This window comes from Schistocerca americana, chromosome 5, assembly GCF_021461395.2.
Source record: "Schistocerca americana isolate TAMUIC-IGC-003095 chromosome 5, iqSchAmer2.1, whole genome shotgun sequence".
Classification (NCBI taxonomy): domain Eukaryota; kingdom Metazoa; phylum Arthropoda; class Insecta; order Orthoptera; family Acrididae; genus Schistocerca; species Schistocerca americana.
In genome coordinates, this window is record NC_060123.1 from 325,155,148 (window position 1) to 325,168,313 (window position 13,166).

At 40.6% G+C, this 13,166-nt stretch overlaps 1 protein-coding gene across 1 annotated transcript in view; it reads left to right on the forward strand.

The window, feature by feature from the left end:
* LOC124616060 overlaps nucleotides 1–13,166 on the forward strand; it is an 88,973-nt gene that overhangs the window by 33,416 nt on the left and 42,391 nt on the right. The window contains exons 6-7 of the mRNA XM_047144294.1: nucleotides 6,605–6,786; nucleotides 6,898–6,994. Coding sequence (XP_047000250.1) covers nucleotides 6,605–6,786; nucleotides 6,898–6,994 — 279 coding nt within the window. The remainder of the gene's footprint in view (nucleotides 1–6,604; nucleotides 6,787–6,897; nucleotides 6,995–13,166) is intronic.

A 13,166-nucleotide genomic window follows, 5' to 3' on the forward strand; every position in this document is an offset into this window, starting at 1 on the left:
AGGAATGAAATGCAAATCACAAACTAAGTCATTTAAGATGGGTTGAAATATTTGCAAAATCGAATGTGTTAAATATTTATTTTGGCAATGTCAGTAACATTGTAGAGTTTAACCTTTGCCCCTCTGCCACAAATGCTCCAACAGAGTGAGCATTTTCTGTAATGCACAATACATGGACAAAAAAATCCAGACTTAAGCCAGAAACATTCAAACACTTCATCATTACAAAATGTAATTTTAATCAAAACTGTGTGGAGTTCTGTAATATACCTCCGAGAAATCCAAAGATGTTGAAAGCAATTAATTCAAGTGAAAAATATACTTGATTATATTTCATTATTATAACATATTTCACCATATTTAGAGTGTTACGGTGTTGATTGAATGACTGTTATACTTGTTGCATGTTCTGTTAAATCAATTGCAAAATGCAAATAAAAACAAATAGGGTCAATTTGGTCTATTATGTTGCATAACTGGTAGATCCTACTTTTTGTGTCTGTAAATATGGTGACCCTAATGTACGTCCCTGATCCTTTGAGCACCTCCGTGGACCAGCTGCAAAGCGGCACACGGCTCATCACCCATTATCATCTCAGACTGGAACAGATTAACCATATCCACTAATGTGGTACATCATACCTGCAATCCGTCCTACTCCTTCCAAAGCAGTATTCTCCCACCATCTCACTTTACAAAAATATCCTAGTCAAGCCTTACACAACACCTACTTCAAAGCTCTTGCCGCATGAGTCGTACCCCTCTTGAAGACCCAGGTGCAAACCTGTCCAATGCACCCACCTAGCTTTTCCTATGCCATTAGGTGTAGCACATCCTGTCATAAGCATGGCCACTTCTAAAAGCAGTCACATCGTATACTAGGTCTGCAGTTATTACTGCTAAGTATTTTATGTGGGCGTGACCACCACCCACCCAGCTGTTCTCTCTCTCTCTCTCTCTCTCTCTCTCTCTGTGTGTGTGTGTGTGTGTGTGTGTGTGTGTGTGTGTGTGTGTGTGTGTTCTGTTAGCTCAGGATTCATCTGAAAACATAGCAATGTTCTCAGTCTTGTTCATGTGACTATTGAGAGTTAAATGCCTGAGCTACAATTTTATATTTTTACATTTACTCCTATTATTTAACACTGTAGTATAACTGACATTAAAATTTAAGTTTTCATTGTAACTTTTTTTCGAGATAAATCCTTCAGTTTTCTTCAAACTGCCCTTGTACGAGATAAATAGCATTATTTTACAACCAGTTGGCACAATTGCTCATTCCAGACTGCCACAGTATCGTCAAGATTTTGTCACTGTAATAACATTAATCCTTCCCAGTTCAAAATATAGAGCTTTTTTAATAATAATAGTAATAACTCAGCCACTCAGCTGACCAGAATACCATGACAGTGATGCCCTAACAGGGTGCGAGTGCAACTGACTTGCATGAGAGGTCAGCTGGTCCCCTGCCAAGATCCACCATAAACACCTGCCAACCTATGTGGCCCATCACAATGCCCAGCTGCCACCCCTGCCATTGGCCAAATGAGCAGGCCCAAACGACAGCCTCAAGAGAAAAATGGGGCAAGCCATGGTAGCCTATGGCACATGGCACAGGGTACAACAAATCCAGGAGATCCCGTGGCTGGCACCTATGCAGACATTCTGCCAGACTGTACCCATTGACCGGCATCACCTGGTATGTAGTCAGAAATCTTGACAACACATCGTCGCAGGAAGAGGCAGACATGGACTACTTCTTTTGGGTCTTGAATGTACTCACAAAGCACACCACCTCCAAGTTTGAAGCCAGGTGAAACAGGTTGGTAGTCAGATGCTAGATACCATTATGAATGCAAAAGTCTTCAAACTCTTGAGACACAAACTGCCTACCATTATCAGACATGAGGGTCTTGGGGATTCCCTCTGTAGCAAAAATAACTGACAATGTGAGAACAGAGGCAGTTGACAATATGAAGGACAGCTTGGCTACGTATGGAAAATTGAACAATGCATTGATCACAACAACCTCATGCTACTCATAAAAGTACGTGCAATACCAACTTCCACCCTGCCCCAAGGGTGCTCAAACAGTAGAATGTATCTGAAACAGCTGTATGTATGACTGCAGTAAAGAGTCTAAATCATGAGAAGGAACATATTGAGACTCTAAATGCACTCTATCGACTAACTGAAAGCCAACATCAGCTCTGCAGTAATTGGGGAACAGACCCCAGTTAGAGGAAAAGAAAACTCAGCATGCAAGTCAATCTACAGGGAAGCAGAGTCCAAAACCACGTAGAGACACAGGGATAAACTCAGCACACAGGTACAGTGGCCAGCGAATAACTGAGCCCTCAGCACAAAGCACAAGATGAGTCCACAGTGGTTTACCTCAGCATTAACACTGCCCACCCAGCTTACTGCCACCCACAGGCAAACTCTTCCGTCAGCAGGTCTGCCCACACTATGTGTCGTGTGTGCCCTCCATGGAAGGTTTCCGCACTATTCCACTGCGCTAGCTTTGCCAGCTCATCTGCCTCCTTTACGATGTCCACTGGTGGGGATACTAATGAGAACAGACAGCAGGCTTATTGAATACTGGGTTTTAGCCACAATTTATAATTCAGTGCTTGCAGTTTTCTACAACAACTTCTTCGGCATGCTCTGGCAGATTGTCATGTTGAAGCAGCCCAACTCTCACTGTCCAGTGGGGCATTTCCTTTTCTAATAAATCTATGAATGTGATGTCCTCAGTACCATCCAAAAAATTTCTGGTCAGTGGACACCGTCTTTGATGCAGGTTCACCAGCAGCGACCCATTGTTTAGATTGTTGCATGGTTTCTTATGCGTAACAATGAGTCCAGGTTTCATGGACAGTGACAACTGAATTGAAAAAGTCTTTTAAGATCTCACTTATATAACTCTACACTCAGGTTTTGTCCACCATCAGCAGCCATGGAACTTACTGAGTTAAAAATTTTTTCTGTGTCGACTCATGTTTAGTATTAATTACCATTCCTGTCGAGACAACTGGGGCATCTGCATTTTCGTGCACTTTTGTTCTCAATCAATTAAATTATTGTCTTGACTTCTCAATTATTTCTGTAGTAAGCATATGAGCTAGAAATCCGGGCAATGGTCGTCAAAAACAGCTGTTCAGCCATGTTTAAATTTGTTGAATCAATATCTAACTTGCCAGTGATGATGTATTACTATAAACAGCATCCAATTTCACTTTTCCAATATTTGATCAGGGAATTCTTCCACAGTGGAGGTAGACGACCATTTAGATTTGACACAAACTGCAATTGTGGAATAACCTTGATCACACTATTCTTTACTAAGTGCTATAGATTTCAAAAAGGTCATCATCAGACGTAAGCTGAGGGACAATGTATAGAAATTATGAAAAGTGAGTAAACATACCATTGTAACAGATGAACATGACAAAAAAACTAGACATTGGTTCAACAAATTTAAATATCGCTGAACATCTGTTTTTGATGAGGATACATTGTTATTTCAATACTTACATGTACATCCCAGGGCTCAACAATCTGGGCATATGGACGGTATATAGTAATGCAATTTTTATTTCATAAATATTGTATATGGTAGTACAGCTGTCAATTCAATGAATGCAGGTTGTTAAACTGGCTATAGAATATTAAACTGTCAGAGAAGTAAACTATACATTCAGATGGTGAAAGCATTAACCAAAGACAAAATTTGCATCAACAAGTAAGTATACTATGATTGCTTTCTCAGCAAAAATGGAATAAGAACTTTTATGAAAGAAGATTTTTAAAAGTTGTTGGATAAAAGGTAAATGACAGTTAAATGTGCTTTGAAATATAACAGTGACACAAATGAAATTTAAATGACAATAAAATGTACTTCAAAACATAACATTAACACAGCATTTAAGAACTGTTTGACTGCATGAAATTCATGTACAGAGGATGTCAGTTATAACAGGTGTTACTACACAGATAACTAAAATAATAAATGAAGTTACAAAACATATACAACAAAATGTGTCATATGTGACATACATGAGAGAAATACATACTAGTTCCTATTTGTCAACAGTACCAGAGTCTTTTAACAAACAAAAGGCAGTAATACATGGAAAAAAATACAAATATAAAAGGTCATGAGTGATATGCACAATTAATTCTGAGTAAAGTTCGTTGTGTAGTATATATTAGAAAATAGTTGAAGTGCAAATATCATTCACATACATAACATGGTAGAGAAATCCAGGTTACAGTAATGAGGTTAAAATTATGAAGTGCGAAGCTGAAGCCATTGGTATAAGTAAAATGATAAATAGGGAACACATTAATATGAATGTCATGATGTAAACCATAATCATGTTCCATGTAGATATGCCCTTATTACTAATATGTAACAGTAAAATGAAGTAGCGAATGAAGGACCAATACTGTAAAATAGCCTAGAGGATTTTTGTAACTGTATTGAGCATGCTGCTTCGTGGGACTGATATTTACATTAGTGATGTGTGATGCTAGTGGTACTATCACTTGGTGTGAAATGAACTTTTGGAGTAAAGTCAAGTGCACACCAAGGTGTCAAATGACGTGCAGAAATGTTGGCTTCATCTCGTGTAGTGGAAGAAAAAGCAAGGAATGTTTGACAGTAGATGATACATTCTTGGGTTAGACAAAAATGGTTTGCATATGAATTATTTGTGCTTCTGGGATAAGATCAAAATTCCCTTTTTGTGGTATTTTTGAATATGTCTAGGACGCAGTCTCTACTGAAATAATGTTGCTCATTTAATAGTCAGTACGGCTGACAGATTCAATGCATATGTATCTCAAACTCTTATGTATCTCAGACTCTTCCACAATGTCTAACAGATGGCTGTGAGAGGTGACATGCAAAACTTCAAGGCCATGTTTAATAGTCAACAAGCTGTGCCTGTCCCAGAGCATTAGCATTATAATATATGAATGCTCCATATATTATGTGAAGAAATCCCTCCCCTTGCAACCAATGTAAAAATTGTCACGATCAATCCACTTTATTATATATGCAGCTAGTTTACTAAAACTACTTTAGATTTCTGTCCTACATCATAGTTTAATCACATGTGCAAGTTACTCCTATTTTAATTGTAACATTGATATTAGCCTTTTTCAAGACTTTGCAATTTTATCACAGTGGGTGCCATTATATGTCAGGCTAAGAAATCTACCATGTATTTCCTCTTTTTTGTTCACGACATTGTATTTCCTCTTCTGTATAGAATAGAGCAATTTTCAAACACTTTTTGCTTTATAGCCATTTGTTGCATAATCGTTTGCAGTTCCCTTTGCCTTGCTTCCTGACTTAAATTACAGCACTAGGACCTAGATTGTCACAGTCTAGATTGTTACTACTGTCTATAATACTAGCATAGGTTATAACTGACATCCTACATATGTGAATCTCATGCAGTTAAACAGTTCTTATCTACTGTTTTACTGTAATATTCTGATGCAGGTTTTGTTGTCATTTACCTGTTATCTGTGTCATTGTTATATTGTGATGGACAGTTTATTGTCATTTAACTTTTACCCAACAATGGCATTTAAAATATCATATTTTACTGAAGTTTTTATGTCATTTTGCAGAGATGCAACTTGTATTTGGTTAATGCTATCACCATCTATCAGTATAGGTTACTTCCTTCACAATTTAATATGGTACAGCCAGTTTGATACTTGAATTCATTTAACTGACAACTGTACTACTATATGCGCTCTTTATGAAATGAGAATTGTTTTACTATATACAGTTCGTGTGCTCAGTGTGTTGAGCCTAAAACTAGATCTATGTTTAAGTATTGAAATAATTGTGCATACAGTGTCTGCCACAATCATGTGTTACTTATGTTTTATAATTTCTGTACAATGTCCCATGACATATGGCTGACAATGATTTTGTGAAACACGTAACGCTGAACAAAGAATTATGTGATCAGAACTTTTCCATAATTGCAGTTTATATCAATTTCATTTTTCTCTCATCACCCATTTTTCCATCCAAAAGCAAAAGGCAAATCACAGAACAATAACCCACTTTTACCATCTCCATGAATATGACATGGCAAGACGTACTGAATCGACTGCCAAATTCAAACTAATCTATGAATCACTGTTATTTTTGCTCTAGCAGTATCTAACAGATAATAGCACACTATCTGGTAACACCAAATCATGTTAGCTGTGTCATCTGTCTCCAAATATGCATACTTCTTTACCACCTTATAGCTGAACTCTCCTACAAAAGCAAAAATGCCATCTGCTATGTAAGCATTGAGTATTAGTTTCAAGAAGAGGCAAGCAACATGTTACTTTCCACCTTATATATCATAAAATAAGTGTGATGATAAAAACACAAAGTCGAAATTAGGCTATGGTAATGAACCTGGAGAGTCAAATGTATGTAGCAAGTCATGTTAATAAATTTCAGTCTGTATAACCATCATATTAATTTGAAAGCTGTAATCTTTATGATTAATATGACTAACTTAAACTTGATTTGTGCATTTTGTTTTATGGTTACTGCAGTCATGTAATAAAACAATTTTAGGTAAAAGTCCTCTATAGAGATGAGTTCAAAGGCATAATGTCACCATCCGTACTAGCTGATATAACTCATGATGATGTAGAGGATATAATAACTGCAGCTTTCAATTCAACTGTTCTGGCATTTGATGGGCAGCGTTTGAAAATGTTGTGGAATTACACTGTTCCCAATTCTGAGACTTTCAGGTTAGTGTATACTATGAACAGCTGTTAATATCTTAACTTTAATTTGTTATTTTTTGATTGAGTTAAGATATTTCAAACAGTATCATAATGTTCATTTTTCTTTGTACAAAGTATGCCCACACCTGGTTACTTCAATGATGATGATACGCCAGATTTTTTGGTGAAATACCAGACAGGACCTGGTTTTCCAGTCTACTATTATTCACAGGTAAGCTAAAATTGGTGCATTTGTATTAACGTCTCTCACTTCTACAAGGTATGGTCACAAAGGTTTGATTATCACCTTGAAAAAAATCAAACAATGAACACTCAACTTGCTGATGGTGCTAGTCCTTCACTACATACTCATTTGTCAGTGCTACGTTTTTGCCAGCAGTGGGAAACTTGACAGAAATCTCAGTTGTAGAAGCCTGTATTCTAGCTGTCCAGAAAATTCTCCATATTGAAAATCACCTTGTTGTCATTTTGGAAATACCTGCTGTGCAATGGAGTAAAGAGGGCCTAGTCACTGGGTGCCATATCAGGAAAATATGAGGGATGAAAAAAATTTGATAGCCCAAAGGAGCATCAGATGTGTCTGTGTCCTATACATAATGAGCCGAAGCATTGTCCCAGAGCAGAAACACCTGCTCCGACAACTTCTAGCAGTACTTGACAGCCTCCCATAAACTCGTCAGGAGATTTCGGTAACATGTTCCTGTGAAGATCTGTGCCATAAGAGCATAATATGTTAGCAACACACCATGGCAATCCCACAAAACACTTGGCATCACCTTGCGTGATGTTGGCTGGGTCTTCATCCTTTTCAGTGGCAGTGAATCCAAATATTTGTCCTGCTTGCTCTGCTCTTTGCCTCAGGTCACAATGGTACACCCAGCATGCCCATGGTGATTCGGCAGCTAAAAGAGTAACATGGATTAACCTCATACAGCTGCAATGTATCTGCTGCTGCCGCCTCGTTCTGTGGGATTTTTGAATGAGTGTGAGCAGTCGCCGGATCCGGTGGACGGTGACTCTTGTCATGCTTTTCACTTTTTCTGTTATCACCTCAATTGTGATACACCTGTCTTCAAACACCAGAGCATCCATTTCGTTTGCAATTTTTGGATATTCACAGAGAGATGGTATGCTACATTGTGTTTTGCACCATTTTGCGCTATTTTGTTTTAACTTCTCTGGTGGCATGCTGAGGTAATGTACAATGGGGATTTCATTGTTTACCAGAACTGCAGACATGCACCTGCAAAGAATCAAAAAATTAACTACAGAAATTTATTTTTTTGAGGTGATAATTAAGACTTTATGACTAACTATAATATAGCTGTCAGGTAGAGTAAAATGATAAAATTTCTTTCGCTGTAGAAATTTTTTCACATCTTCCCTTCCAGACTTAATCATTCATCTATACTGTAAAAACCCATGTAGTATATACTGGTTTAGATAGCTATTTATTTTTTCATGACTGGAAATGTCACTGAGGAATTAAGCTCACCAAACAAAATATTCCTTTAAATATCACATTGGTCTCTTTGGAGCACTGTAGGTGGTGTATAACTGGTACCAGGAGGTCATGTGGTACTGCACAACTGAAAGTCATGGCAGTGAAGTGGTATGTATATCCCAGTTGGTTGTATGGAATCAGCACAGTAACATTGGTCAACATGGAGATGTGATGGAATGGAGGAAAGGAATTATTGGATTTCGAGGAACCCATGACCAGACTGTCAATGGTGTTGCCCAGTGCCTGTATAAGGAATGGTGTACCTCTTACAATCATGTAACACAGCATAAGAACAGTGGTCATAAAAAGATCCTGATGATGGGGACCAGAGTAAAGTGTTGTACCTTATCGATGACAGTGGGTTTCAAGTCTAATAGCAGCTGCTTCTGTCACATTAATACAGGTCCATTTCAATCAGTACTGGAGTAAGCATTATGATTGTAACTGCATGCAATGAACATTTGGAATTAGTACCTTTCGAAAGGCCATTTCTCACAGTGGCATGTAAATTTACACATCTTTAGTAGGCCAAACAACACAGGAACTGGACAGTAGCTGACTGAAGGTGTGTAATGTGGTCCGACAAGTTGCAATTTTGCCTCTTTCAAGTTGTGCGTCAGGTTGAATGTAGCAACAGCCAATGAGGCATTTAACCTGCAGTGTATGGAAAGTATAGTTCACGTTGATGGTGGTTGTGTGATATTTTGAGTTTGCTGGTTTTGCTAACTACACTCCTGGAAATGGAAAAAAGAACACATTGACACCGGTGTGTCAGACCCACCATACTTGCTCCGGACACTGCGAGAGGGCTGTACAAGCAATGATCACACGCACGGCACAGCGGACACACCAGGAACCACGGTGTTGGCCGTCGAATGGCGCTAGCTGCGCAGCATTTGTGCACCGCCGCCGTCAGTGTCAGCCAGTTTGCCGTGGCATACGGAGCTCCATCGCAGTCTTTAACACTGGTAGCATGCCGCGACAGCGTGGACGTGAACCGTATGTGCAGTTGACAGACTTTGAGCGAGGGTGTATAGTGGGCATGCGGGAGGCCGGGTGGACGTACCGCCGAATTGCTCAACACGTGGGGCGTGAGGTCTCCACAGTACATCGATGTTGTCGCCAGTGGTCGGCGGAAGGTGCACGTGCCCGTCGACCTGGAACCGGACCGCAGCGACGCACGGATGCACGCCAAGACCGTAGGATCCTACGCAGTGCCGTAGGGGACCGCACCGCCACTTCCCAGCAAATTAGGGACACTGTTGCTCCTGGGGTATCGGCGAGGACCATTCGCAACCGTCTCCATGAAGCTGGGTTACGGTTCCGCACACCGTTAGGCCGTCTTCCGCTCACGCCCCAACATCGTGCAGCCCGCCTCCAGTGGTGTCGCGACAGGCGTGAATGGAGGGACGAATGGAGACGTGTCGTCTTCAGCGATGAGAGTCGCTTCTGCCTTGGTGCCAATGATGGTCGTATGCGTGTTTGGCGCCGTGCAGGTGAGCGCCACAATCAGGACTGCATACGACCGAGGCACACAGGGCCAACACCCGGCATCATGGTGTGGGGAGCGATCTCCTACACTGGCCGTACACCACTGGTGATCGTTGAGGGGACACTGAATAGTGCACGGTACATCCAAACCGTCATCGAACCCATTGTTCTACCATTCCTAGACCGGCAAGGGAACTTGCTGTTCCAACAGGACAGTGCACGTCCGCATGTATCCCGTGCCACCCAACGTGCTCTGGAAGGTGTAAGTCAACTACCCTGGCCAGCAAGATCTCCGGATCTGTCCCCCATTGAGCATGTTTGGGACTGGATGAAGCGTCGTCTCACGCGGTCTGCACGTCCAGCACGAACGCTGGTCCAACTGAGGCGCCAGGTGGAAATGGCATGGCAAGCCGTTCCACAGGACTACATCCAGCATCTCTACGATCGTCTCCATGGGAGAATAGCAGCCTGCATTGCTGCGAAAGGTGGATATACACTGTACTAGTGCCGACATTGTGCATGCTCTGTTGCCTGTGTCTATGTGCCTGTGGTTCTGTCAGTGTGATCATGTGATGTATCTGACTCAAGGAATGTGTCAATAAAGTTTCCCCTTCCTGGGACAATGAATTCACGGTGTTCTTATTTCAATTTCCAGGAGTGTATATGTACCCTATCACACTTCAACCTCCCTATTATAAAACTTGAATCTAGTCCTACAGAAAATATCTGGGACTGTTTTGAATAGCAGGTGAAATTTAGCAGTCAGGATCCCCACAGTTTGGTAGCTCTATTGGATTTAATGATCAATGAATGGCTTCAGCTAGGTATGGTGTACCTGAAGAAACTCTCATCCCCCCTCACTGCACATTCCAGTATAGCCTCCTACTGCTTGTCCTCACCACACTCCCATAGACATTATAGCATTTTCCCCCACCCTTACTCTGCTGTCGCACCCCACACCACTACCCATCTGAGTCAAGATCACAACTCAGTACAGCCATAAGTGACTATGACCCCATGTGTGGGAATTGTGCATGTACGAATCTGTATTTGTGTTTTTCTAAATCTGAAAAAGAATTATACCTATATCTTACTCTACTGTTAGATGTACCTGTCTGTCAATCAGCACTTCCTCTGTGTGGTGAGTAGCAACGCATCCTAATTCATGTGTTATTCCACCCTCAATTTTCTATTGTTTGAGTACTGTATCATTGACAAAAAATACAGAAGACATTCTTTGTGCATCCTTTCTCCAGTCAGAATATTTCTTTCTTAATATGCTGCTGAAAATATCAAAAATGAAATTTTTATTTGATTTGGTTAGGCTCATTCTCTGTTGAAGTAGTCTCAGCTTTATTTCTGACATTAAAATGTTACTCAGAAGCTGGAGCTGAGTATTCATTTGCAATCCTATGTTCACCTTGTTTTGGCTTTTGCCTTTCATTATATTCTTTGGGTATATGTTTATTTTCTTTGAGTCTATGCCTGACACACAAATGTTTGTTTGTGTTAATGGTGTTAAAGTAACCAGATTTTGTGCTTAAGGATCAGCCTTGGTAAGAAAGTTAGTGATGGAGCTGCTTGTTGCTGGACATAATTTTGGCAGAAGAGCAAAGCATTCAGTATCTCTAACTATTTATGGCCAATACACACAGTGTAGAATAAGGACTTGCATCCATGCCAAACACAAAGACTGCAAGCAGTTATGATAATGTGTGTAGTCAAAATTGTGAAGTAATGATATGATGGTTGAAGTGTTCTCTGTTACCATACCTCCTCTATTATGACAGGTTATTGGAACAGAGAGGAGTAAGTGCCGGAAGACCACATCAGCTTTTATAAGTAAACAATCAAAGATGCAGTACAGGATTGCTGGCCTAGTTTAATTCTCACACTACTGCAAAGATAAACAGTTTAGATATTAGTGTCAGCTGTGTTGAGAAAAAGCTGAAACTGTTAAAATTTAAAAAGCTTCCAGCCCAATGGAATCCCTGTCAGATTCAATACAGAATTTTCAATGGATTTAGACCCTCTCTTAACCATAATTCACTGTAGCTTCCACAAACAAAAAATTGTACCCAGTAATTGGAAGGAAACACAGGTCAGACCCAACTACAAGTTGGGTAGCAGAAGTGAGGCACGGGACTACCACCCAATATCATTGACATGCATTTGTTGCAGAATCCTAAAACATATTCTGACCTCAAACATAATGACGTATCTCAAACAGAATGACCTCCTGACAACCAGCATGATTTTGAAAACATTGATCATGTGAAACCCAGTTCACACTTTTCTCATATGACAACATGAAAGCCATGTATCAAGGTAGCCAGGAGGATGCAATATTTCTTCGCTTCTGAAAAGCAGGCAATTAAGTACCTCATCTACAGTTACTATCGAAAGTATGATCACATGGGTTATCAAGCAAAATTTGGGACCGGATTGAAGATTTTGTGGTAAAGAGGATGTAGTGTGCTATGCTGAATGGAGAGTCATCAGCTGGAGGAAGAAGTAACCTCATGTGCCCCAGGTCAGTATGTTAGGAATCTTGCTGATACTGTTGTGTTTTAATCACCAGGTAGTCAATAGTAAGATCAGACTTTTGTGGATTATGCTTTCATCTATAATGAAAAGATCTGCACAAATATTCAGTCAGATCTTGATAAGATTCCAAATACATTTAAACTACTTGTTTAAATGTTCTGAAATGTAAACTTGTGCACTTCTCAGAATACAACACATAGTGTCCCGTGTCTACAATATCATTGAGTCACAAGTGGAATCAGTCAACTCACATAAATACCTTGGTATAATAGTTGTAACATACCAGAGAAGGAAAGTTGCTACACACCATATAGCGGAGATGCTGAGTCGCGATAGGCACAACAAAAAGATTCACACAATTACAGCTTTCAGCCATTAAGGCCTTTGTCAGCAGTAGAAACACATACACACGAGCGCGCGCGCACACACACACACACACACACACACACACACACACACACACACACACACGTAAACGTAACTTGCACACACATCTGCAATCTCAGAGAGCTGAAACTACACTGTGGGCAGCAGCATCAGTGCATGATGGGAGTGGCGACTGAGTGGGGATAAGGAGGAGGCTGGGGCAGGGAGGGGGAGGGATAGTATGGTGGGAGTGGCGGACAGTGAAGTGTTGCAGTTTAGACGGAGGGCAGGAGAGGAGCAGCGGAGGGTGGAGGGAGTAAGTAACAGAATGGAGAGAAATAAAAAGAAATTAAAAGACTGGGTGTGGCGGTGAAATGACAGCTGTGTAGTGCTGGAGTGGGAAGAGGGAGGGGGCTGGATGGGCGAGGACAGTGACTAACGAAGGTTGAGGCCAGGAGGGTTACGGGAATGTAGG